Below are 25,625 nucleotides of genomic sequence, written 5' to 3' on the forward strand. Positions count from 1 at the left end.
GCCCCGCCCCGCCCGGCTCGGCCGCCAGAGGACCCGGAGCTGAGGCGCCCCGGCCTGCGGCGGCGGCGGCGGCGGGGACGATGTGGTTCTTTGCCCGGGACCCGGTCCGGGACTTCCCGTTCGAGCTCAGCCCGGACCCCCCCGAGGGCGGCCCGCCTGGGCCCTGGGTCCTGCACCGCGGCCGCAAGAAGGTGAGCGCGGCCCCGCTCCGCAGGCCGCGGCCGACCTCGGCCTCGCCTAGTCAGCGCCGCCGGCCCCGCCGCGTCGCGCCCCGCCTGACGTGGCTGCGGAGCCTCCGGGGCAACCGGCCGGGGGAGGGGGACGGGCAGTGCCGACGTGGCGGGCGGAAGGACCGAGGGACGACCGGCGGACGGAACCGGGGTCACGTGGGCCCGGCTGAGTCCCTAAAGGCCGACCTGGGGAGATACCCGGCGGCGGCCCTTTTCTCCCGCCACTTGTCAGCTCGGGGGCCCATCTCCGAACTGGAGTGGTCGCCTGGGCCCGGCCCACATCCCTGAGGTCCCTCTGTCCTACCCCCAGGCCACAGGCAGCCCGGTGTCCATCTTCGTGTACGACGTGAAGCCCGGTGCCGAAGAGCAGACCCAGGTGGCCAAAGCTGCCTTCAAGCGCCTCAAAACTCTCCGGCACCCCAACATTCTGGCCTACATCGATGGGCTGGAGGTACCTGCTGCCCAGGCTGTCCCATCCGTGCCCCTCACTTTCTCCCAGGCTCCCAGCCTTGTCTTCTGCCTTCCTGCCCCTCAACTTCCACCCCTCCTGCCTCTGCACCCCTAGATTTGATTTCCCCTTCTCCACCTCTCTCCCTGTGCCTCTCATCTCCCCTTCCTCTCCGGCCATGTCCCCTTCTTCAGACAGACAAGTGCCTCCATGTAGTGACAGAGGCAGTGACCCCACTGGGAATGTACCTCAAGGAGCGAGCGGAGGCCGGTGGCCTGAAGGATCTGGAGCTCTCCTGGGGGCTACACCAGATCGTGGTGAGGTGGGGGACAGTGGTGATGAGGGCAGGGTGGGGGACTCCAGTTGCTGGAGTGCGATGGCTCCTTCTGCCCCCAGAAAGCCCTCAGCTTCCTGGTCAATGACTGCAGCCTCATTCACAACAACGTCTGCATGGCCGCTGTGTTCGTGGACCGGGCCGGCGAGTGGAAGCTGGGGGGCCTGGACTACATGTACTCTGCCCAGGGCAATGGCGGGGGACCCCCCCGGAAGGGGGTCCCTGAACTTGAGCAGTATGACCCCCCGGAGCTGGCTGATGGCAGTGGCAGAGCGGTCAGAGAGAAATGGTGGGTGACTGGGGGCGGCATGCCCCAACCTGCCCTATTCTGGAAGCTCCAGCAGCCTCGGGACCCCTCAACCAGCTGGCCCTTCCCTGTCCCCTGCTGCCCAGCTGGGGAGGGACCTAGGGTCCTCAGGGAGGTAGGGCAGGAGAAACAAAGACGTATGAGCTGGGGTGGATGTCCTCGCTTTTCTGAGCCTCAGTCTCTTTATCTGTCAAATGGGACTAATGAGCCCTGCTTCTCAGGGCTGATGGGATGATCAGCTTAGTGTCTGGTGCCCAAGGCGGGTTGGAGGTCTGTGCTAGCAGGTGGCAGGGCCTTGAGCGGCTCTGGTCACACTGCCTCAGGTCAGCCGACATGTGGCGCTTGGGCTGCCTCATCTGGGAAGTCTTCAACGGGCCCCTACCTCGGGCAGCCGCCCTGCGCAACCCCGGAAAGGTGAGTGTCCGACCCAATCCCAGCGCCTGTCTGCCAGCCAACCAGCCCTGCCCTGACACTGACCCTTCTCCTGCAGATCCCCAAATCGCTGGTGCCCCATTACTGCGAGCTAGTTGGAGCCAACCCCAAAGTGCGTCCCAACCCAGCCCGCTTCCTGCAGAACTGCCGGGCGCCCGGTGGCTTCATGAACAACCGCTTTGTGGAGACCAACCTCTTTTTGGAGGAGATTCAGGTGAGCCCCCCACCCCGCCCTGGGCTTTGGTCCTGTGTCCTTCATCCCAGTCCTCCCTCCCCACTTTGTGGGCTCCCTTGTAATTAGACCCTGGGGGACAAGCATGGACTAGGGAGCCAGGCTCTCTGGGTCTGAACCCTGGCTCCAGCTCTCATTTACTGTGACTTGTCAGACGCTCTTTCTACCCTAGTCCCTGCTTCAGAGGAACTCGGTGAGGATTCAGTGAGCGGGAAGCGCATAATATAATGTCTGCCACGTAGTAGGTACTTAGTGACTGCCCCTGGCACTCCAGTAACTGCCCCGTGCACACTGGCCTTGGCCCTGATGGATGCCATGCCTGGTGCTGCGCTGTGCTGTGGGCAGCGGGGCCAGGAGGAAGAGTCAGACCCACATCCCTGCCCTCAAGGATCTAGCAGGGAGTAAATGGACCAGGTCCCAACCCTTAGGGACTCTCACTGGGAGAGGGGGACAGAAAATCATAAATGAGGAAATGTGTGCTCCCAGGATAGGGACAAGTACCAGGAAGGAAAATAGTGGGTCAGGGTGCTCAGGGAGAGGTTCTCTCAGGGGTGACATTTGAAATGAGACCTGAAGAGTGGGAAGGTGGGAGCCATGGCGATGGGAATTGGGGAAGAGTGTTCCAGGCAGAGGGAACAGCGAATGGAAAGATGTGAGGAAGGACTCCTTGGCTTCATCTCCTTGAACTTGAGTTTCCATATCTGTGTAATGGGGATAATGATAGTTTCTGCTGGCCTGTAGGTTGTTGTAGGGAATGCGGGGGGGGGGGGGGGGGGGGGCGGGGCTCAGCCCTGGATACCTGCTCTGACCCAGCTGAGTGTGGGGCACACGGAAGGGTGACTGAGAATCTGGAGGGGGAGAGGAGTGAGACACTTGCCTGACCTTGATGGAGCTGGTCGGGCAGGGAGGGCCTTCAGAGCAGGGGAACCTGAGCTTCATCCTGAGGGAAAAGCGCTGGAGGTTCTGGGCTCTGTGCCTCCTGGGCAGGTGGGGGCAGCAGGGACTTTGTCACCTGGAGTCCTCACGTCTCTGACTCTGCCAGGCCACCCTTCTTATAATGTGCTCCATAGGAAATGGGCTGTTTCTGGCCAAGCCCAAGGAGAATGTGGGAGGGCAGGGCCTTGGGGCCCCTCTTCCTGTCATTGGGCTGGCCAGTGGAGAGCGCCCAGCTATGCGACCTTGAATGCGGTTCGGTCTTCTCTGGGCGTTGGCGCCCCATGAACCTGACTGTCAGAGCACCAGGTCTGCCTCCCACGCTCGACTGAGGTACCAAGTGCTAACCAGGTCCTCCTCATTCCCAGCCAGAGGTCAGCTCTTCTGGGCCAGGCATCTGCTTGGGGAATGAGGGCACAGTAGAAAACACAGGAACTTTGGAAGCATATAGAACTAGGGTATCATCCCTAGCCAGTCACTCTCAGCTGGTGACCTCGAGCCTCAACCTCCTTGCATATACATGAGGGAATGACAGCATCTCTTCACAGGGTGCAGCACAGGGTAGGTGACAGCCCACGGAGTCAAACTCTTCCCTGTCTGCTGCTTAGCTGTGTGACTTTTGACAGATTCCTTGACCTCTCTGTGCCTTAGCTTCCTTGTTGGATTAAATGTGGATTAAGTTGGCACCTATCCGGTAAAGTTGTGGGGGGATCATTTAACCTGTGTAAAGGTTTTAGCATGTAACTCTGCCTGGCATAGTCTGTCCTCAGGAGATGTGAGTTACGGGGATTGTGGCCTCAGAGGCAGATTAGGGGGACCATTGAGCTTGACGGCCTGGCCTGTCTGGCTCAGTGGGAGGACCAGGTCTCGGGGTTAACTATACCCGATCCCTGCCTTCCACACAGCTTGCCACGAATACCACCCTGGCCAGGGTCACGTGGATGGACTAAGCCCCCTCCCCTCTCTGAGCCTTAGTTTTCTCATTGGTGTGCTGGGGTTAATGGTACTCACACCTTGGGTTGTTGTTTGTGAGGAGTAGAGGTGATGCCGACAAAGGTCTGATGGCCCAAGTGGCTGCTTTCCCAGCAACGGGTCAGGGGTAGTGACGAGAATGACAGTCACTGACTAGGCGCCCACGGTGCGCCAGGCACTGTGCTGGCAGCTTTCACGTGCATTTTCCGGTTGAATCTGCAGAACAAGTCAGTATAGTTATTATCCCGCTTCACAGCTGGAGGAACTTGCCCAAGGTCACGTGGTTGCTAAATGAGGGAGTTGGGATTTGAACCCAGGCAGTGGGGCTCCAGAGCCCGTATAGTTCAATTCTCTTTCAGGCTGGGGGCGACCCTCTGTCCCGGCCCATAGCTGAGGCTGATCTAGGCTGATCTCCTCCCCGTATCCTGTCCTTGATACCCCCAGATCAAAGAGCCGGCTGAGAAGCAAAAGTTCTTCCAAGAGCTGAGCAAGAGCCTGGACTCTTTCCCCGAGGATTTCTGCCGGCACAAGGTGCTGCCCCAGCTGCTGACCGCCTTCGAGTTTGGCAATGCAGGAGCCGTTGTCCTCACACCCCTGTTCAAGGTGAGCAAGGCCCGTGGGGCCCAGGGACTGGCCGGGTGGGTCTGAATGGCAAAGGAGAGGGCTCTGGGGGAGGGGCAGTCCGGTCAGGGCAGATCCACACACATGAGGGACTTCTTGCTGATGTCCCCTTGGTCCAGCAATCCAGGACCACTTGATCAGCTGTCAGGGAGGCTGGGTGGACTCCTTGTCCTTGAGGAGGCGAAACCCTGGGCCTCTAAAATTCTTTTTCCAAAGAGCCTTTGCTTGAGAGCCCACAGACCTTCTTCCATTTCCCCAACACAGTGCCCTTGGTCTGACGTGTGCACTGTGTTTCCAAGGCCCAGGAGATCACCTGCTCACCACCCCACTTTCCCTCTTCCCTCCTGACCACTGGCACTCAGTTCTCTTGACTTCTAGGGGCTGGATCCTCCCCCCACTCCCTTAGACCCCAGCCCACCCTTACCTGGGCACCTGCTCTTCCCCACTCTGCCCACCCTGGGAGAACACTTTCTCCTGAAGGGGCTTGGCATGGGGCAAGAGGGAAGACAGCAAGCAAATCCTTATGGCTGGGAGCCTCCAGAAATCATAGGCAGAATTCTGTGTGCATGAGTGTGCATGTGGTACATTGGTGCATGATTATAGGGAGGGGCACAGAGCTTTCATTAGTCTCCTAAGAGGGGCCTGGACTCGAAAAGTTAAGGGCAGGGCTGCCTGAGATGGTGTATGGGCAGAGGGGCTGCTGAAGAAGTGCCTGACGCCCTCTACCATCACCCCATTCCCACCCTGGGAGATCAGCAGGGAGTCCAAGGAAGGTAAATGAGCCCAGTAAAGTCACCCTGCTTCTGTGCATGTAGCCGAGCCCCCTCTTCCTGCTCTTTCCCAAAGGTGGGCAAGTTCCTCAACGCTGAGGAGTATCAGCAGAAGATCATCCCTGTTGTGGTCAAGATGTTCTCATCCACTGACCGGGCCATGCGTATCCGCCTCCTACAGCAGGTAGGGGCTGTGGTCAGACCCTATACCCGTCCACCCCACCCAGACCCCACCTTGGCTGCTGGGGAGACCCTTGTCTCACTTCCAGTCCCAGGCTGGTGGCCCGAGCCCCTGCCCTATCACCCCAGAAACCTTTCCCCAAACACGCACAGATGAGGGACTGGTAAGACTAGGCTCTCAGGAAGTTGAGACCATCACAAGGTTCATCGGCACCTTTGGGAAGGCACAGCCTGCCCAGACTGCAGGGCCCCAACTGTCTGCCTCCCCCAGTCTCTTGACTTGATCACTTTAGCTGTTCATAGAGTGGGGATAGTGTCTCCCCTGCCAATCCCTGGGCAGCTGGGAGCATCAGACAGGATCCTTGGGATCAAGGGTGGGGGCCTCTTATGAGCCAGCAAGTACCTAGAGGCTCCCAGGTATCATTCCCTCCCCAGCTGCCAAACACATGAGCCTACCTCAGGCCACTTCCTGGCTGGGGTTTATAACCCCTTTTATAGAAGAGACAGTAGAGGCTCTGAGAAGGGATGTGATGCAGGACCGGAGGCCAGGCCCTCCAGCTGCCAGTCCTTGGTTCTTCCCAGCACCCTCCTGGCCTCTCTTCATCACTCTGCGTGGTCCGAAGGCCAGAGATAGGCCAGATGCGAGGTAGGGGGCTCAGGAGATGCACCTGGCTAGCCGGTGCCTGCCAGGTGGAAAAACAAAGCCACGAGATGAGCTGGTGGCTGTGATCAGGGTTGGGGGTGCTGACTGTGTTCTCCCCCTCACTGGGCCACAGATGGAACAGTTTATCCAATACCTCGATGAGCCAACAGTCAACACCCAGATCTTTCCCCACGTTGTGCACGGTTTCCTGGACACCAACCCTGCCATCCGGGAGCAGACAGTCAAGGTGGGCGTGCCCTGGTTTTTGAAGGCTCAGAGAGGGCTCACTTGAGAGCACAGCGGCCTTGGTTTTGGCCTATGGGTCTGAGCAGGTTAAGGGAGGAGCAGGCACGACCCTGCATGTAGCGGGCTCTGGGAGCAGCTCAGCAGCTGGTGAGGGAAGCAGGTTGGGATCGGCTTATAGTCCTCCGTTCAGCAGACACTGGCTGAGCACCTCTCGTGCCTGGCTGGCCCTGTGCCCCATGCTGGGATGCACTATGTCTCATGGAGCATCTTTTTGAGGTGACGGAGTGGGCTTGGCAGACAGTACACAGAATTAGGAAAGGTACGTTATGTTAGAAAGTGACAGTGTGAAGAGAAGGGTTTGCAGTTTTAAAAACAGCGATCAGGGAAGAATTTGCTAAGGAGGTATCATTTAAGGAAAGGAGGCTTGGGATCAAGGTAGGTGGAGATCTGGAGGAAACGGGTTCCCTGCAGAAGGAACATGTGCAGAGGTCCTGAGGCCAGTGTAGAAGTAGCAGTAAGAGGTTTAGCATGGCTGAAGGGGCGTGGTTGTGAGAGGTGGAGTCTGAGAGGTAATGGTGGCTCAGATCTGAGAGGTGGCAGTGGGGGACAGAAGGGGCCACATTCCGAAGGTGGGGCCGACAGTATGTGCCGATGGATGGCTGCAGAGCCAAGTGTGGCTCCGAGGTTTCTGGCCTGGGCACCTGGAAGGTTAAGTTGCCATTTACTGAGAAACTGGGAGCCTCAGGTTTGCGGGAGGAGGTTGGTCTAGTTAGGCAGGTACAGATGTCTGTTCAGCCGCTGGTTATATATGTGTGAAGTTCAGAGAAGAAGTCTGGGCCGGAGCTGCTCATCTGGGCTTTGTCAGCTAACAAGGGCATTCAAAGCCACGAAAGGGGTAAGGTCACCTAGGGTGAGGTGAAAAGAGAAGAGGCCTGGTGAGCACCTGTGGGGGTCTGAACCGTAAGATCTCGGCCACAGGAGACCGAGAAGGAGCAGCTGATGAGGTCGGAGGAGAGTGAGGAGAGGGCAGGGTCCTGGAGGACCAGAGATGGCAGTTTCAAGGAGGAAGGAGAACTCAGGAGTGTCAGAGCTACTGAGGGGTCACAGCTGGTTTGGACGGAGAATCGGCCACTGGATTTAGCAACACAAAGGTCCCTGGTCACCTCCTGGAGCCAGTTGGTAGAGAGTGGGTGGGGGGGCGGTGTTTCTGTAGAAGCGTGAGTAGAGTGCACGCAAGAGAGAACGGAGGGAGAAGGACGGGAGACAGGGGTGTGCACAAACTTCGGAGGTTTTGCTGTAAAGGGGACAGGGAAGCGTCCCCTTCCACGGCATTCTGGGTAGGGGCCAGGACCAGGCTGGGGGGTAGGTTTGGGAGGTTCCCTCAGCACCCAGTGCCACTATTGGCCCACCCACCCTCCCCGGAAGCCACTTCTGCACGTGGTCTTTTGGCCGGCCGTGGCCCACAGTTTCCACACTCCTGCACCCACAGTCCATGCTGCTCCTGGCCCCAAAGCTGAACGAGGCCAACCTCAATGTGGAGCTGATGAAGCACTTCGCGCGGCTGCAGGCCAAGGATGAGCAGGGCCCCATCCGCTGCAATACCACCGTCTGCCTGGGCAAAATCGGTTCCTACCTCAGTGCCAGTGTGAGTGCCCTACATGGATCCTGGGGGTTCTCTCACTGTCCCCGGGGCCACAGTGTCCTCCAGGGCCAGGCCTCCTTGTGCAGGGGCTGCCATCCTTCCAGAGACCTAGGCCCTGGGTGCTCCCAGCCCAGATGTGAGAGGGTAGATTGAGGCATGTATCAGGTCGCCCAGCCAGTAGGCGGTGGATCTGGGAACTGAACCCAGGCTTGCTTGGCCCCCTTGGCCTGTGTGCACTCCCTCAGCCAGGGTTTGTAAACGCAGATGTCTGCAGCGCCCAGACAGTTAACAGGAATGAATGAATGGTGACGGCGGCCCAGGCCTCGGCCCCAGGCCAGCGGCTCCAGCCCCTGTTGTCCTGAGGCAGCATGAACAGGGTGATCTGGGAGGAGAAGCCCAGATCGAGTTTTCAGGAAAAATTCTCCTCGTTTGTTAGTGATTAGCTCACATTTTTCAGACTCTGGGGGAGCCCGTGGATGGCCTCTGCTCCGGGAAGTAGATAGATCTGGGAGTTCTGGGTCCCAGTACTGATCCTGAACTCAGGAGCCCTCTCTCCTGCCCCACCCCAGACCCGACACAGGGTCCTCACCTCTGCCTTCAGCCGGGCCACCAAAGACCCATTTGCACCTTCGCGGGTGGCGGGTGTCCTGGGCTTTGCTGCCACCCACAACCTCTACTCGATGAATGACTGTGCCCACAAGATCCTGCCTGTGCTCTGTGGCCTCACCGTGGATCCTGAGAAATCCGTGCGAGACCAGGTGAGGCACAGCTGGGCCCGGGCCCTGGAGCGGAGGCTCCAGGGGGGCGTTTGGGCCCTAGCTGGCCCCGCGGACTCATGGGAACCCTGGAGTCCCCAGCTTTGCCCCTTCCTACCCCATAGGCCTTCAAGGCCATTCGAAGCTTCCTGTCCAAACTGGAGTCTGTGTCAGAGGACCCAACCCAGCTAGCGGAAGTAGGTGAGTGGCCCCAGTCGTGTGCCCTATTCTTCCATCACATCCTTGACTGTTACCTGTCAGAGCCCCCTTCCATGTCACTGGAGTCTCTGAAAGCTAGAACGACCTCGGAGAGCAGACCCGACACCACTGCTCCCCACCCCTCCCATCTTAGAGATGGGGGAGCACAGGCCTGGAGAAGAGGGGCCACTACAGGTTGCTCTGTGTCCGTTACTGCGCTCCTGTCACCTTCCCCATGAGAGCCTGAGGTGACTATACTTGTCTCTTTTGACACTGCCCAGAGAAGGATGTCCATGCCGCCTCCAGCCCTGGAATGGGAGGAGCCGCAGCCAGCTGGGCAGGCTGGGCTGTCACAGGGGTCTCCTCGCTCACGTCCAAGCTGATCCGTGCACACCCAGCAGCTGCCCCGGCTGAGACCAACGTCCCCCAGAGACCCACGCCCGAGGGTGAGTGTGCCCCAGAGTGGCCGCATCAGTGACTGAGAGGGCTTGGGGGTGCTGGCACCTAGGAGCTATGACTGTCTGGCTTCTCCGGGGGTGGCAGTGGGGACGTAGGGGACCGGCGGGGTCTAGTCCCTTCACGAGCTGCTCTGTGCACCTTCCCCCTGACCCCAGAAACCTCTGCCCTGTTTTGAGACCTTCCTGGGGCCCAGTATCCGGGACCTCAGTGAGCCTCTGCTCCTCAGGACTTCCTGCCCCGGCCCCCGCCGTCGTCCCTGCCACATCCACAACCTCAGGCCACTGGGAGACGCAAGAGGAGGGCACGGACACAGCGGAGGACAGCAGTGTTGCCGACAGATGGGATGATGAAGACTGGGGCAGCCTGGAGGTGAGTGGCGCTGAGGGGGCCTCCCCAGGCGACTCCCAGGTAACTCCAGGTCAAAGGTTAAGGCTGCCTTCAAGGAGCTCAGGTGGGCTTGGCTGGTCACGCCTGTCCTCACCTGCACAGCATCCCTGCTGAGTAGGTGTCACGAGTGGCCCTTGTGGGTAAGAGTTGGCAGCTGTCCCCACTAAGCCCCAGGGGCCCCTGGGAGCGGGGATGGAAATGGTGGTGGTTTTGGGGGCAGCCCATTTGTCTTCCTCACTCTCTTCTCCCTGTCCTCCAGTAGCTCCAGGGGTCAGTAAGGAGAGGCCACCCCCAGGCCTGTGGGGGATGGGCTGAGGATGGAGTGGGGCTACCCTGATGGGAATGGGGGCAGACCTTGGGGCCCAATTTCCCCATCTGCTGACAACAGTCTCGGGTCTGAGGCTGTGGGGAACGGTGTAGAACATCTAGATCTCATTCCCCAGCCTCAGAGGAGTGATGGCATGTCCACTCTATAGATGGGAAGCAAGGCTTGAGGAGCAAGTGAGATGGAATGCCAAAGAAGAAAGGGTGGAGCCCGTGGCTGGGAAGGGGCAGGCAGGCTTCCTTGCCCTTTGGGTGGGGCTGGAGCGCCTATGGTCGCGCTCTCCTTCCCACACTGCAGCAGGAGGCCGAATCGGTGTTGGCCCAGCAGGAGGACTGGAGTACTGGGGCCGAGCTAGCCGTGCCGGGCAGGTAAGCAGGGTGGGACAGTGGTGTTCCTATGGGGGAGGGGGAGGCCAGCCATTGGGCACCCCCCACCATTGGGCACTACCTCCCCCATCTTCTGCAGACCAGCAACCTGGACCCAAAATCCGAGTCAGACTGGAGCAGCTGGGAAGCCGAGGGCTCGTGGGAGCAGGGCTGGCAGGAGCCAAGTCCCCCGGAGCCACCGCCTGAGGGCACACGGCTGGCCAGCGAGTATAACTGGGGTGGCTCGGAGCCCAGTGACAAAGGTGATCCCTTTGCTGCTGTGTCGTCACGCCGGGAGACCAGCGCTCAGGTACTTGGCACCTTTTCCCATGAGGGTTCAGACCGGGGTGGACCTCAGCCGGGAGTCCATCTCCACTCCAACCACACTTCCCTTTCAGCCGAGACCTGATTCATGGGGCGATGACAACTGGGAGGGTCTGGAGACCGAGAGCCGTGAGTGCTTCCCCTTCTCGTCCGGCAGACAGACTGGGGGCAGGGGCAGGCTGGGAAGCTGAGGCCCCAGTGGTCCTGAAGCCCTCTGCCCACCTCCTCCTCCTCCTCCTCCTCCTCCTCCTGCTCCCAGGGCAAGGGAAGGCCGAGCTGGCCCGGAAGAAGCGCGAGGAGCGTCGGCGGGAGATGGAAGCCAAACGCGCTGAAAAGAAGGCAGCCAAGGGCCCCATGAAGCTGGGAACTCGGAAGCTGGACTGAACTTGCCATATGGGCGCTCGCAGCCGCGGAGAGCAGGCCCCGCGGATGTATTTATTGTACAAACCATGCCAGCCCGGCCAGCCCGGCCAGGCACATCTCACGTGTACATAATCAGAGCCACAATAAATTCTATTTCACACCCCTGTGCTGGGCTCAGTGTAGCCCCTCCCAGGAGGCTTGGGTATGGCGCTGCCCTGCGAAGTCCACGCCCACCACAGACGGGAACATCAATTCGCTTGGACAAGCCGAGAGTGCAGAGGCATGATTTGATTTATCAGTTTCCAGGAAACGCCCTCTGGGAGGAAGGACCTCAGTGCCTGAGAGTCCCAAACTCCGCCTGCGAACTGGGCGGCGCCTGTAAGGGCGCCCTCAGAACTCGGGGCGCAGGAAGGGGTCTAAGACCCCCGGAGAGTTCCTGGGTCCGAGCCCCGAGTGGGAACACAGGTGAGAGACTGAGTTCACCCCGAGGGTCAGGCGGGAACCCCTCGCTGATGGCCGAGGGCCTCGTTAGCGGCGGCGCTGGGGCACACAGGCCCCGTGTGGGCGGCTGCGTGCGAAGCCAGCTTTGCAGACGCAGCGGAAGGACCCGCTTGTGTTCACGCAGCGCTCACTCTTGCACAGCAGCCCACGCTGGTTCAGTTCTCGGCACTCATCGATGTCTGCAGGTGGGGGCGACAGGTGCGAGCTTCGCCAGGGCGCCAGAGCACGCAGCCCCCTTAGCGTGTGGCCCCGTGCCTCCCCCGGGCTGCCAGCCTTGGCCCCGGCCCCTCCACCAACTTCTGGTCTTGGCCTGGGGGCCGGTCCCACCCCCGCGGTCCGGCTCACCGACACAACGCGCACGAGAGGCGTCGAGCTGGAAGCCGCCCGGACACTCGCACACGGCGCCGCCGGGCCTCGGCACGCAGCGGCCACTCACGCAGCGGCACTCGTCCGAGTCCTCCTCCGAGCTGTCCTCTTCTGTGCCGGTGGGGAAAATGCAGACATCAACCTTCACCTCTGCCAGCAGATGGTTGGGGACCCCCCACCCCCACACCCTCTCTGTGCCCTCCCGTTATACTCACCTCGAGGGGGCTTTCCTAGCAGCAGGGGGCTCGCGTCCCAGAAGGAATTGCTCTCACTCTGTGACGTTGGGCACTGGGACCCTGGGAGGAGCGGGGGCGGTCAGCCACGCGAAAGCAGCACCCTGGCTCCTGCCCCAGCACTCCGCAAACCCCTCTGGGGAGGCTCACCAGCGCTGCGTGGCGGGCAAGGGCGGCACTGGGCTCCCCAACCGCGGCCCTGACGACAGCAGCAGTCGTCGAAGGTGAGGGCTGGCCCGGCCAGGGGTCCCGCGCACATGCCATCTTCTCCGCGCTGGGCCCAGCACACGTCCCGTCGCTCCGGGGCACGCTCTACCAGGGGAGACCTGGCTTCAGCTGGGGGGCCCGAAACGGGGACACTAGGTCCCTGCTCCAACCAAGCCTCGCGGGGAGCCGCGACCCCGGGCTCCACCCGGCAGCCCAGGCCCTGGAATTGGCCCAAGACAACTCTTGCCCTCACCGGCTGGGCTCTCGGGGAGCTGGCAATCGCGGCCGGAGGGCCCGGGCACCCAGGGCGGGCGGCACTCGCAGCGGTAGGAGCCCGGCAGGTTGACGCAGCGGCCAGGGCGGCACGCTGCCGGGTCCTGACACTCGTCTACGTCTAGGGGGTAGCGAGGGCGTGGATGGGAGTGGCGGTCACAGCTTGGCCCAGTCCCCGCTCCCCTCCTGTTTTCCCCAGCCGGCAGGCCCGGGCCTCACCCATCTCCTCCGGGCTCAGACACTGCCGCTGCGCCGGGCTGTACTCGGCGGGGGGCGTGCAGGCACAGCGGTAGCCGCCGCGCGTGTTCTCACACACTCCGTTCCGGCAGTTGGACTCGTCCAAGCACTCGTCCACGTCTGCGGGGAGGAAAAGCACGAGTGGAGGGGACCAGCCCGAAGTCGGGTGGTTGTGCGTGTCTCCCGGCTGCTGGCCCACGGCCACTGGGACCATCTGCGCTCACCCACGCACTCCAGTAGGTTCCCGTCGTAGTAGAAGCCTTGCTTGCAATAGCACTCGTAGCCGGCTGCGTATTCACGCACTTGCCCTCCTTGCAGATCTCGGCCCCGAACAGTATGCACTCGTCGATGTCTGCGGAGTGACAAGCCGTGGGCGCCCTGCGGCCTCTACCTCCCGGGCGGCTCAGGCCCGCAGCCAGGGAAGTGTGGGCGGGGCTTACCGCGGGGGCGGAGCAAACTCAGTGGGAGAGGCTTTTCCGGAGGCGGACGAGGGCGTGATAGGGGCGGGGCAGACGATGACGGTGTGGGCGGGGCCTACCCCAGTTAGCACCACCGCCCTCGGGGGCGGGGCGGGGCGGGGCGTGTCCGGTGGGCGGAGCCGTGTCGGGGCTTACCACGGTGGGCCGGGATGCCATAGTTGACAATGTTGTTGTCTTGGGTGTAGCCCTTCCCGTCTGGGCAGAGACTGTGGAACTCAGCTGCGGGGAGAGAGCGGCCGTGGGGAAGAAAGGAGGCGGGGTTGAGCGCGTGCGTGCTTCTGTCGGGGCTCTCCGCCTCATTTCCCACCTATCCAGGGTGGGGCCATTTCTCCCCGTCCGTTTCCAAATGAAGAAACTGAGACTCTGGGAAGGGAAAGGCCTGCCCGGCTCCTGACCTGAGCTGTACACTGGGCAGGGGTAGATCTCGCAGTGGTCTCCCCAGCCAGCCCCCAGCGAGCAGCAGCACTCCTGCTGGGTGACATTGGTGGCCAGTACACTGTCGCAGAACACGGTGTCATCGAAGTTAAGGTAGCACTCCTTCTTGTGGTGGGGCTGCTCCACCTCTGAGGGGAGGGGAGGGCAGCTCAGGGTCCTGCAGACGGTCTTGCTGTCCACGCTGCCCACGGACCTCATGCCCCGGCCGCCCCACACTCCCTCGCTCCCCTCAGCCGCCCGGTCAGAGCCAAGCTCCATCCTCAATGTGAGGTTCAGGGCTCTCCTGTGCGGTCCAGCTCCACTGGACTCTCAGGCAAAAGGGATTTCTTCCCGTTCCCCAGATTCCAGAGGGTGGGACCAGGAAAAGTCTCTGAACCGCAGCTGCAGCTCAGGGGAGTTGTCTAGTCTGAGGAGGAGCCTGGAGGACACTCACCCTCACAGCCGTGCTGGTCCTGGGTGGGCGTGAAGCCCTCGTCACAGACGCAAACATAGGAGCCCTGCAGGTTCTCGCAGGCCCCGTGGGGAAGGCACAGGCCGGGGTCCTGGCTGCATTCATCTATGTCTGTGGGGAGTGAGGGAAGCAGGAAGAGTAGCTCCAAGGAAACCAGCCGCTTCTTGCGGGGGGGGGGGGGGGGCGGGGGGAGATGTGCCTCCAGGGACTCACACAAGTTCAGAACCCGAACTTCCACTTTGATCTCAAAGTGCACACAATAGGGAGTGCGCCCTTGCCTGTCTGTGCATGTGGGTAGATGTGTGCCCATTCACTGTATTCTTCCCAAAACCTGCAGTGGCTGTTACCGGCAACAGAATGGAGCCCTCACTCTCAGCTTGGCATTCGAGGCCTTTGAGTTTGGTCTCCTGGTACCTTTCAATTTCATCATCCTGTATTCTAAACACCGGCACTCCCGAGTCTACGTTCAGGGCACTGTCCCCTAAAATCACAACTAGCTCCTTCCAGATCTCCGTGCTCTGACATACATTGTTCTTCGGGCCGGGAATGCCATCCCATGCTTCTCTCTACTTAGGGAACCTATTTATGCTTTAGGGGACCATATACATGTTCCAAGTTCCAATTCAACTGTCACATCTCCGTTGCAATTAATCACCCCTCCAGACCTCTTTTGGCTCCCAGCACTCTGAACAGTAATAATCAATATACACGTCAGCCTCCCCCAGTGGGAGTCCTGGATCACTGCTCTATTCCCAGTACGTAGTATAGAAGCTGGCAAATAGTAGGTTCTCTGGAAACTCCTGTCCACTAATGCATGGAAAAGTCACCATGCAACTACGTCATTATTACTGTTGCTATTGTGGGTGGAGTGGAAGGGTGAGTGAGCGGGTGGATGGACAGATGGATGGAAAGACAGGTCAACAGGGTGTCTAGGAGATTACTGTCATTCCCTGCCACTCCTCCTGAGGAACTCTCAGCCAATACCCCCATACCTTGGCACTTCCTGCCGCCTACCAGCCGGTGCCCCTGAGGACAAAGACATCGGTAGGAGCCATTGGTGTTGATGCAGTCACCCCCAATGCAGGCGGCAGGGAAGTCACACTCATCAATATCTGTAGGGGATCAAAGAGGTGGAGAATCTCATGAGCTGACCCTACTCAGCCTGAGGCTGCCGAGGCTCCCCCTCCACACTCAATCTGTGGGTCAGGTCTACACTCCACGCCCAATCTTGGATAGGGATGCGGGCTGGACATGGGAGTGCCTGACCTGTTTACAGGTAGCTCCGAACTTGGAGCCTGGGCTTAGAAGTCCCAGGATAGGGAGGAACAAGTTAATCCCCAGCTCTAGGCCCCACTCACCCTCGCATCGGCTCCGGTCTCTTGATAGATGGTAGCCGGAGAGGCACTGACATTGGAAGGAGCCTGGCGTGTTGGTGCAGATGCCATTGTCACACACATCCCCGGCCTCACACTCATCCACATCTGCAGGGCACAAGGCGGGTCAGAGGGCCAGCATGGGGATGGTCTCGGGCGTCTGCCACCCTTTTCCCGCTCGTGCCTATGGCGTGGAGCACCAGAGTGGAGGCCAGGAGCATGCTTCTCTGCAGTCATTTCTGCCAGAAGCTGGCTCTTGGCCACACCTCCAACCCCCCCCCCCCCCCCCCCCCCCCCCCCCCCCCCCCGTCCAAACCAAGCTCCGCCTCCGAGGTGCACCTGACCCCATGCCAGCCTTCACCTTCTCTACTGCCGTCTGCACTCACCTTCCTAGTCTCTCTCCTTCTATCTGGCTCCCCGTCCTAGAAGTACTCAGCATCCATGTGGCCAGCCGGCCCCAGCCTCTGACCTTACACCCTTGAGCAGTTTCCGTGACCTTCACCTCAGTGGCAGCCACTCACTCTCAGGACAGGGGCTGGGATCTGCCCCACCTTGGACCTCTCAGATGCTGCTTCCTTCCCACTGCCTCTGCTATTCTCAAGTCCCCTACCTCGCCTTCTTTCGCAGGGGCCCACGAACATCTCTCCTTCCTAGTCACCGGTCTGGCAGGCCATGCCTGCCTCTGGGTCTCCAGATCCTGGGTGCTGAGAGGGGTGCAGGCAGCTGCCAGACTGTGCACCCTGGGCCACAGCCACTCCCTCTGGCCTCTGGGCCCGCCCCATCCTCAGTGTGGCCTTGGCTACCCTCCCCCACCTCCCAAGCCTGGACCTCTGGAAAGCCCCTAGACAGCTCCCATGCCCTTGGGCAGTCCCAAACCTCTACTGGTCATTACAAGTCTCCCACTGGACTCAGGCTCTTCCCTGTACGTGAGAGAATTGAGAGGAATCTCTTTTAACCTCCTGCAAATCATGATATCCGTTCCCCTCTGGCTCCCATGAGGGCAAGAGATGTCCCTTTCCCTGTCCATGGCCCCTCCCCCAGCTGCCCTTGTCATCCCCTCGCCCATTTTCACGGCATCGCCTCCGCCTACAACCCTACACCCCATTCTGGCAGCCCCAGGTCTCGCTCTGCCTCACTTGCTAGCTGCCACCTCCTAACCCCCTCGTGCCACAGAAACCACCCTAACAAGGTCACCGGGAGCTTTCTCCATCTTACCTCTTAGTTCTTATTTCACAAGAACCCCTCTGTTGCATTTGCTTTATCCTCCTCTGCCCTGGGAGCCTCTCCTCCCCCAGTTTCTCAGCTGGTGCTCCTTGGGCCTCCTTCCAGCCCTCCTCCCCATCTCCCACTCCTAGACCCCTGCCTTCCACTGATGTGGTATTGCCCACAAGGCTCTGTGAGGCTCCCCTCACTGGACCCACCCCCCTTGGCTGAGCAGACGCACCCTAAGGCTCCACGGCCCCCCGACATCCACAGTTCTAGGAGTGTGTGTGTTGGGGGCGGGGGGTGTTTGGCCCAAGGCTTCCAACCTGTATGGCCCACCTTTTGCTGTCATCTCCAGCCCAGAGGCCCGCAGGAACCACCCACTCAACTTGTCCAGCATGAAACTTGGGTGTCTTCCTTCTCAAATAGGCACCACGTCTAGAGACCCTATCCCAGTGAACAGCACCACCCGCAGAGCCACCCAAACCAGACCCCTGGAGGGTTCCTTGTCCCCTCCCCCACCCCCACCCCCACCTGGGCATACAGTTAAGCCCCGGGGAATCTGCTTTAATATTTCTCTAATATCACATCATCTCATGACCATCCTGAGGCAACTTCTCTCATCACATCCACCACTATCTGTGTCCTGAGCCATCAGAAGACCTCCAGCTATTCTCCACACCCAGCATCAGGAAACTTTCTACAGCAAATGGTGAATCTTGTCCCCTTCCCCTTAAAATGCTTCAGGTGCCTTATAGCGCCCTCAGGATGAAGCTTAACCTCCCGGGCAGGGCTTAGAGGGGCCTTCCAGGGGCGGAGGCCCAGGGCCTCGGGTCCTGCCCCTCACCAGCCAGCCTCAGCCCCCACTCTCTGCTTCCACCTTACAGTTCCCTGCACATGCAGCGCTGTTTTTCACCTCTGCGGCCGCTGGTGCTGACTTCCTTTGCTTGGCTAATTTCTGTTGGCTCTTTAAGACAATTCAGGTCTCCCCTCCTCCCAGCCCTGCACCCACATTCCATCCAGGCCCGCGGCCTTGCACTCTCCAGACTTCTTGGTGCATAAGAAACACTAGTGCCAGGGCGCCTGGGTGGCTGTCGGTGAGGTTAAGTGACCGACTGACTCTTGGTTTCCGCTCAGGTCATGATCTTCCGGTCGTAGGATAGACTCCACACTGTGTGTGCAGTCTGCTTAAGATCCTCTCTCTCTTTCTCCCTCTGCCCCGCTCCCCTCTCTCTAAAAAAAGAAAAAGAAACAGTGCAGAGGGACTACTAACGCCCCTCCCCATTCTTTTATAGGTTTTTCTTTTCTTTAAATTTAAGGAACCTGCTTTGCAAAGGCAGCTAGAGCCTTGCCTGCTAAGACCCTTCCTACACAGAAATCCTGGTGGTCTCTCCATGGGTTAGGTTCGCTGAGAAAATGAGTGACTAGATCCGTGAACTGGAGGGTGCGTTATCTATCTCCTGCCCACCGTGGGACAGACTCGGTCCCCAGTTTGCGCGCGGCGTGGGTGCGGGGGGGCGTTGACTGGCAGGGCTGGGGCTCACCCAGGCAACTGCGGCCATCCGGCGCAGGCGCGTAGCCCTGGGCGCACGTGCAGCGGAAGGAGCCTGGGAGGTTCTCGCACCAGCCCGGGGAGCAGGGGCTGCCCTCGGCGCACTCGTTCACGTCTGCGGCAGAGAAGACTCACTTCGGTCGCCACCCCACTGGGCCTGGCACTGTGTCGGGGTGGGGGTCTCCCCCGCCCAGTATGGGGGGCGCCGCCTGCGAGGCGACTCTCACGAACATAAGCCCCGCCCCTGCCCTAACCGGACCCCGAAACTCCCCGGTCGCGGGGGACCCCTCCCGGATGGGCCCCGCCCATTTGCCTTCGAAGCCGCCCGCCCGGCATCTAGGCCCCGCCCTCACCGCGGCAGGCCCCGCCCCCCTGGCTGCGGTAGCCGGGCTGACAGGCAATGCACTTGAAGCTCCCGGGTTTGTTCTCGCATTTGCCATCCGGACAGGAGCTAGGGTCTCGGCACTCGTCGATGTCTGCGTGGGTGAGGCGAGAAGGAGGCAGACCCATTTGGGGACATCGTGACCGACCAGGCCCTCAGTATCCTTGGCAGGACCTCCCTCCGTCACGGATCAACGGGGCCCACTGGGACCTCAGGGCTCCCGCACCCCAACCTCTGAGGGGCCCAGAGCTGGAGTCCAGGCCCCCTGCCCCCACGCCAGGCCGAGGGACAGCGGAGGACCCCCTGTCCGCCCGGATGGGGTCTTCCCCCACCTTCGCACACGGGCGGTCGTGAGGCTTTGAGCCGGTAGCCGGGGTAACAGTTGCACTTGTAGTGACCGGGGAAGTTGAGGCAGAAGCCGCCGTCGCCGCACAGGTGGGGCTTGGCGCACTCGTTCAGGTCTGCGCGGGAGGAAGAGGGCGCGAGGGGGGCGCCAGGGGCGGCAGAGGCGGTTACGCGGCGGTCGGGACGAGGGCCCCCCATCCCCCCAGCCTCCGCGCCGCCCCGGCCCGGCCGCGCTCACCCACGCACGAGCGCCCCCCGGCGCCCACGTGCAGGCGGTAGCCGCGGTTGCAGTGGCAGTTGTAGGAGCCGCCCGTGTTCATGCAGATGCCCCTCCCGGCGCCGCACGGCTCCGCCTCGCACTCGTTCACGTCTGGGGAGGACGCGCGGGCGGCGAGACGTCAGAGGGATATGGGGACCCGAGGCCGCCCCCGGGGCCGCCCGCCCGGCCGCCCGCGCTCACCCACGCAGTAGCGGTGCTGCGGGTGCGACCGGTAGCCCGGATTGCAATGGCAGGAGTAGTCCGAGGGGCCCGGGACGCACTCGCCGTGGCCACAGATGTTCTGGTTCAGTCGGCACTCGTCTGTCTCTGGGGGGGGAGCATGGGGCTGAGCAGGGAGCACTCACTTTCTGCCACGTTCCCCGGGCGGACCTCCATACCCCATTCTTAATAACCCAGATACCTGAGCCTGGTCACACCATGACCTCAGGCCCCTGTGCACTCATACGCCAATCCTAGGATTTCCTATACCTCTATCCCAGATAACCCCAGCATCACGACCCCAGATAGCAACCCCGGGTCCCTGACATCCCTCTCCTCAACTCCAGGATCCCTGATATGTCTATTTCTACTCACTACATTCTGTCTCCCCGTCACCCCAAACCCGATCACGTCCCCTCAGGGCCTCAGTCATCCCAATGCCCCTACCCAAGGGGCTCGAAGACCCTCCCTTCCAGTCACCTCAATATTTAAAATCCCGCAGCATTTGTTACTCCCATATCCTCTAGCCCAGTGACCCCAACACCCTTGCCTTAGGGACCCGGGTCCCCCATTCCAGAATGGTTGATTTCCTTCCCTTCCCAAGGCAGGCAGGAGCTCCTTCCTGGGAATCTGGCTTGCCCCTTTGTGGATATGTAGGCAGTCAGATCCAGAAACCCCCTTCACTTTCTTTGTCAACAGTCTCACTGAACTCCCTCACTCCCCCTCTCCCTTCCCCCCCACCTGCAACCCAGGCCTTGACCCTGAACCCTGCCCCACCCAAACACACCTGGTGAGCTGCCCTTTTTGCCTAGAGTATCTCTCCCTACACCTAACACCCTCTCCTCTGAGAAGCCTCCCCAGATGCCTCTTTCCCCACATTCCCACAACCCCCAGGGCTGTCACTGCATTGTCCTAGCCTGTACAGGCCTCCTGGGCAGCCACCTTCTGCCTGAGCCATCACTCCCTCCTCCCCCAGCCCATCTAGCCTCCTAGATTTCGATGGGGCCGGTGGCTCCCTTGTAGCTTTGGAGTCCACACAGACTTGGGCTTGAACCTGGCTCAGATGTGTGATCTGCGGGCAAGGTACTGAACCTGAGCGTCTGTTTTCTCATCCGGAAGACGAAGCTACCAGTGTTCACTTTCAGAGTATGAGAAGGTTAAGTGGCGTTTAGTACGTAAAACTCTCCGGTCGGTGCCTGGCACGAGGCAATTGCTCAGCCATAGCTAGCAATTATCATGATGCCCCAAACCCTACAGACACTTCCCACAGCCTTTGGGATCAAACCCAAGCCTCTGAACAAGGCTCCACGCGTCGGCCCTCCCTTGGTTCAGAGACACGGGGCTGTGTGGTTTTCCCTCCTCCACCAGCGTTTCCATGTCTCCGTGCCTTTGCCTAAACTTCACTTGGAATGTCCCGTTTTCCCAACCTGCACACCCATTTCTTCCCCACTTCTTCTCATTAATTTCCAACACTCTTTAAAGCCCTGCTAGCCTTCTCTCACTGCCACCCTACATATTATCATAATCCCCAGACTTCTTTTCTTCTCTGGTTTACTGTTTCATGGCATTTATGAGACATCCTGGATTTTTAGTTACTGATCTGTTTTCTGTTTCCTGTGCAAGAACAGGCAATTTTTGTCTTTTGCTTACTACTGTATCCCCAGCACCTAAACCGTGTCTGGCACATAACAGGTACTCAATAAGTATTTGTTGAACGAATGAATGAATAAGCACCGTCAGACTGGGCTGACCACCACAATACCCGGATCCTTCAAGGTTGCACGCCAAGGCTTCCCCAGAGCCCAGCCCAGGGTCAGGCACACAGGAAGCCTGGGTGGAGGGTTAGTGCTCAGGAATGATGGGGGGAGGGGGCGGTAAGGGAGGACTGAAATTAAGCCAGGGACCTGGCCTCTCCAGGACATGGCCTACGTGGGCAGGTCTTACCTGTGACCTGGGTAGGAGCAATCTCCACTGCACTGCGGGAAGGGGGCAGGTCTGGCAGGAACCAACGCACGGTGGGAGGCGAGGGCCTGGAGATCAACTCTGCAGGTGACAGTGTTCGCCGTCAGGGGGTGTGGAGGATGGGAGAGCCGCCCCTCTCCAGGCAGGCCAGTGGCTGGGACTTCACACCCATCTTCACTATCCCCGGATGGCTAAGCTGTCAACCACCCCCCAGTGACAGTCCTTGAGGACTGGTTCCTCCAGCACCGCCCAGCTCACCAGGGTAGGGCCTGGCAGGAGATGTGGTGGCGGTCAGGTGGCTCTGCTGTGCTGACTGTTCCTCCATCACTGGCTGTGAGTGACAGCAGCATGAGCCCTCTGTCTCCTTGGCTTCCCCGCTCCTCCCACCTGGGCTCTCATACTCACTGAGTCCGTGCTCACCCCTAAAAGGGAGGAAGATGGGGCCATTAGCGCAGGGCTGGGAAAAGAGAGTTAAGACTGGGATTGGCAGTTGGTATTTGTGGTTAGGGTCTCTAAGAGTTCAGCAGTCATGTCTCTGGGTCAGGTGTCGAGAGTTAGATCCTGGAGCCAGGGGGCGTTTGCATCACGGGTCAGGGGAGCGGGTGTGGGGAGCGATGGTTGGTCAAGGTCCTTGGGTTATCGAGCAAGACTCAGGAGGTTACAGCTAGGGCCAAATCCTTGGGTCAGGAGACAGAAGGTCAGATCTAGGGACAGCATTCGGACTGGATCAGTGCCCTGGTTTGGAAATCAAAGGGGTTCCAGGGTCAGAGGAATAGATCCGGAGGGCAATGGATGGTCAGATCCTGTCCATCAGGGGGTCAAATCCTGGGGTGACAACCTTGGTTCGGGACGAGAGGGTCGATTCTGGGGGTCAGTGATGAGGTCAAGGATGAGGAGCTAGGGGTTAGACTCTGAGGTCACATCTGTGGGTGGGGAGCCAGGGGATCGAGTCTTAAGGCATTCATCATCTGTCAGGGAACAGAAAGGCTCAGGCCAGACCTCGTTCTTCCTCCGCGTCCTCAGGTGGCGGTGCCCGGCTGGGGCTCTCAGGATGCTGCTGGGGCTTGGGTGGCCCGTCAGGGTGCAGGAAAAGGGAAAAATCACTTTCGCCTTGAATGGTGAGGGTCTGGTGGGAGGTGAGGATGTGGTAGCCCTTCCCAGCTGGACAGATCTCCTTGAAGGCAGCTGCGGCCAGAGGGAGGGGCAGAGAAGTGAGTGTTTCCTAGACGGGCACAGAGACGGCCCCTTCGCCCCACATGCCCCAGGCTCACCAGTGCCATCAGCCGGGCAGCGCTGGCACCTCGCGCCCCAGGCCTTGCCCACGCTGCAGCAGCAGAGCTGGCGGGTGAGGCGCGTGGTCAGCGGGTGCTGGCACTGGTGCTCGGGGCTCACCAGGCGGAAGCACAGGCTCTTCTCCTCTGGCTTGTCCGCTGCGGGGGCCGGTGGCAGGCATGGTCACCTGGGCCTGATCGCCGCCCATGTCCCTCTTCCAAGCTGCTCCAGGCCTTGCCTCTCTGGCCCAGACAACCCTTGATCCTCTGACGTCAGGTGACCCCGAACTCACGTGATCCCCGAACCCGTGTTTCTCTGACCTCATGTGACCCCTGAAATCTCTGTGACCGCTGGCCCCACTGACCCCTGATTCTAGCTGCTGTATGTAGGGCTTTATCCCTCCTACCCACCAAGACCATGATCTCCTACAACCCTCACTCTACATAGTCCCTGACCCCATGTGACCTCTGACCAGATCTCAAGTGACTCCTGACCCCACTTATCGCTGATCCTATCGGCTCTGGGCCTCGATCCTCCTGCAATCAACCCTTGACCACACGGTGACCTCTGTGACCTCTCTGATCCTTGCCGCTTGCTGCTTGGAGGTCCATGCCTGCGACTTCCCATGGACCTGAGCCCCCCCATTCTCACCAATGCACTGCGTTCGGGAGGGGCCCAAGCTATGGCCGGGTGGGCAGACGCAGCGATAGGAGCCGGGGTTGTTGAAGCAGTCACCATGGCGACACATGCCGGGCATCGCGCACTCGTTGATGTCTGTGGTAAGCAGGAACGTGATTCCTCTAGTCTGGGGCCATAGGGTGACAGCAAGCTACTCCGAACACCTCAGGGTCCTGCCCCAGCCCCGCCTGCTCCCTCAGTCACCTCGGGGCCTCCCCCAGTGACAACTGGCTTGCCCCGCCAGCCCACAGAATCTCCTGGCTGGCCGTACCCTGGCAATGGGTGCTGTTGAGTCTCTTGTAGCCCTGAGGGCAGTCGGCGCCCACCTCCCCACGTACAGGTCCTGGTTTCTGCACCCCTGTGTCTGCAGAGAGAGGAGACGGTGGCAGGGGAGGACACTGGGGGTCCTGCAGGGGAGGGGGGAAAGGAGGGCCATGGGGAGGAGCAGAGTGGGATGGGTGAGAGGAATCTGGTGGGCAGGGAGAGGCTCGGGCGGCACCGGCTGGGTCCTCCCCTGCAGGGGAGGAAGAGGCATGCGGAGGTCCACCCTGCAGTGACGGGGATCCCGGAGCCCAGGCACTCACACTGCAGCTGGGGGCACTTATGGCACTTGCTCTGGCCCCAGGCGGTGCCGATGCTCCCACAGCAGTCTTCCTGCTTGGTGAGGCCGGGGAGGGGGTTGCTGCCGCACTAGGGGAAGTTGGGACTGGGGTCACAGGGCGCCCAGCCCCACCCAGCCTCCCTCCCCAGGCCCTTCTCCTCCCTCCTCAGCCCGTGGGCCCCCGTTTTGCGCAGTCCCCGTTTAGTTGGGACAGGACAACCCTGGGAGACCGAAGGTCCGGTCCAGCTGGACTGTGGATTCACTCACAGGCTGCTTGGGCAGTGTGTCCTGGAAGCAGCGGCCCAAGGGCTTCTGGGTGGGTGGCCGGGGGTGCTGGGGCTTGGGGTGCGGCAGCAGGTGCTGCGAGGGGGCTGGGCCCTCGGCGTTCGGCCCCTCGATGCGGTGAACTTGGACCGAGGCATCGGGAGGATGGTGCACGCGCACGTTCACCACGGGGGGCGGGGCCTGCACTGGGGGGGGGGCGGGGCACGGTGGCTTCAGGGCTGCCCCGCACCACCGGTTGCGGGTGCCGTCGCTCATTCCGTTCCCGCCACCCTAGTGTCCGCCCACTTCGGCCACCCCGGGTCTGCCCGTGGTCCGGTACCTTCCGCTGAGATCTGTCCCGGCCCGAGGGGCACCAGGAAGGCTGCATGCTGGGCAGGGGGCCCCTCCCCGGGCCCGGGCGGATCAGCGATCACCTGGACCGCGTAGATGGCATGCTTGCTGGCTACAGACTCGCTTTCTGGAGCCAGGGGCGGAAGCGCGCCTGTGGACAGGGCCCCGGCCCGGCCAAGCCCGGGGCCTGCGCCGCCGGTGACCCCGCCAGCTCCTCCAGCGGGCACCTGGCAGAAGCGACCGGTGAAGTCCGGGGGACACAGGCACTGGTTTCGGGAGGAACACTGGCCGCCGTTCATGCAGGGCAGAGGGCACACCACTGGGGAGGGGAGGTAGATCAGGAACCGGGCCCACCGGCCCTCCCAGCCCCCAGGCCTGCTCCCTCACCCACAGCCTGCCTCTTTCCCCTCCTCCCTACTTCCTTGCCACCCACTGGCCCCGTCCTTGAGAAGCTGGCTTTCGGAACATATAGAAACTGCCCTATAGGTCTTCCAACATCCTACCACCCACGTTGGCTTCTGGAGTCTTAAGTCCTGTACTTAAATCCTAGCTAGGAGGCCACGTGCCAGCTGTGTGGCCCTGAGCCCCGTGCCTCAGTGTCCTCGTCTGTAGGGATGTTTGTTGTGTCTATGAAATGAGGTCACGCCTGTACAAACACTCAGTGCCCTGCACGCTGAGTGTTTAATGAGTAGCAAACGATGAGGACGATCGTGGTGATGGAGCAGATTTTCTCTCCTCTGGATTTCCCTCCAAACGTCTCTGGGAATGTGATCTCCATGTGGCACTTCCTCCTTTTCTAAACTCTCCCCATTCAGA

At 60.8% G+C, this 25,625-nt stretch overlaps 2 protein-coding genes across 2 annotated transcripts in view; one reads left to right on the plus strand and one right to left on the minus strand.

Annotated features, from left to right (window-relative positions):
• On the plus strand, positions 1-11,326 carry SCYL1 (SCY1 like pseudokinase 1). Its single transcript, XM_045039552.1, is given in 19 exon segments — positions 1-191; positions 541-681; positions 873-995; positions 1,075-1,301; positions 1,643-1,733; positions 1,810-1,965; positions 4,333-4,491; positions 5,356-5,463; positions 6,236-6,349; positions 7,838-7,993; positions 8,560-8,748; positions 8,871-8,946; positions 9,225-9,389; positions 9,629-9,771; positions 10,412-10,457; positions 10,460-10,499; positions 10,585-10,789; positions 10,878-10,932; positions 11,063-11,326. Coding segments are annotated over 19 exon segments (2,430 nt in total). The 5' UTR covers positions 1-80; the 3' UTR covers positions 11,188-11,326.
• The window catches only part of LTBP3 (latent transforming growth factor beta binding protein 3), a 17,279-nt gene continuing 2,851 nt past the window's right edge, over positions 11,198-25,625 (minus strand). Inside the window, 28 exon segments of the mRNA XM_023240055.2 lie at positions 11,198-11,846; positions 12,013-12,144; positions 12,249-12,329; positions 12,417-12,578; positions 12,727-12,867; positions 12,966-13,103; positions 13,208-13,267; positions 13,270-13,335; positions 13,598-13,681; positions 13,858-14,025; positions 14,331-14,459; positions 15,341-15,460; positions 15,707-15,829; positions 18,469-18,591; positions 18,830-18,952; positions 19,191-19,319; positions 19,442-19,573; positions 19,664-19,789; positions 21,626-21,724; positions 21,902-21,974; positions 22,049-22,065; positions 22,643-22,828; positions 22,915-23,073; positions 23,567-23,689; positions 23,865-23,957; positions 24,178-24,283; positions 24,462-24,664; positions 24,799-25,128. Of these exon segments, the coding sequence (XP_023095823.2) occupies positions 11,695-11,846; positions 12,013-12,144; positions 12,249-12,329; positions 12,417-12,578; positions 12,727-12,867; positions 12,966-13,103; positions 13,208-13,267; positions 13,270-13,335; positions 13,598-13,681; positions 13,858-14,025; positions 14,331-14,459; positions 15,341-15,460; positions 15,707-15,829; positions 18,469-18,591; positions 18,830-18,952; positions 19,191-19,319; positions 19,442-19,573; positions 19,664-19,789; positions 21,626-21,724; positions 21,902-21,974; positions 22,049-22,065; positions 22,643-22,828; positions 22,915-23,073; positions 23,567-23,689; positions 23,865-23,957; positions 24,178-24,283; positions 24,462-24,664; positions 24,799-25,128 (3,578 nt within the window). The 3' untranslated portion in view covers positions 11,198-11,694.

This window comes from Felis catus, chromosome D1, assembly GCF_018350175.1.
Source record: "Felis catus isolate Fca126 chromosome D1, F.catus_Fca126_mat1.0, whole genome shotgun sequence".
NCBI lineage: Eukaryota > Metazoa > Chordata > Mammalia > Carnivora > Felidae > Felis > Felis catus.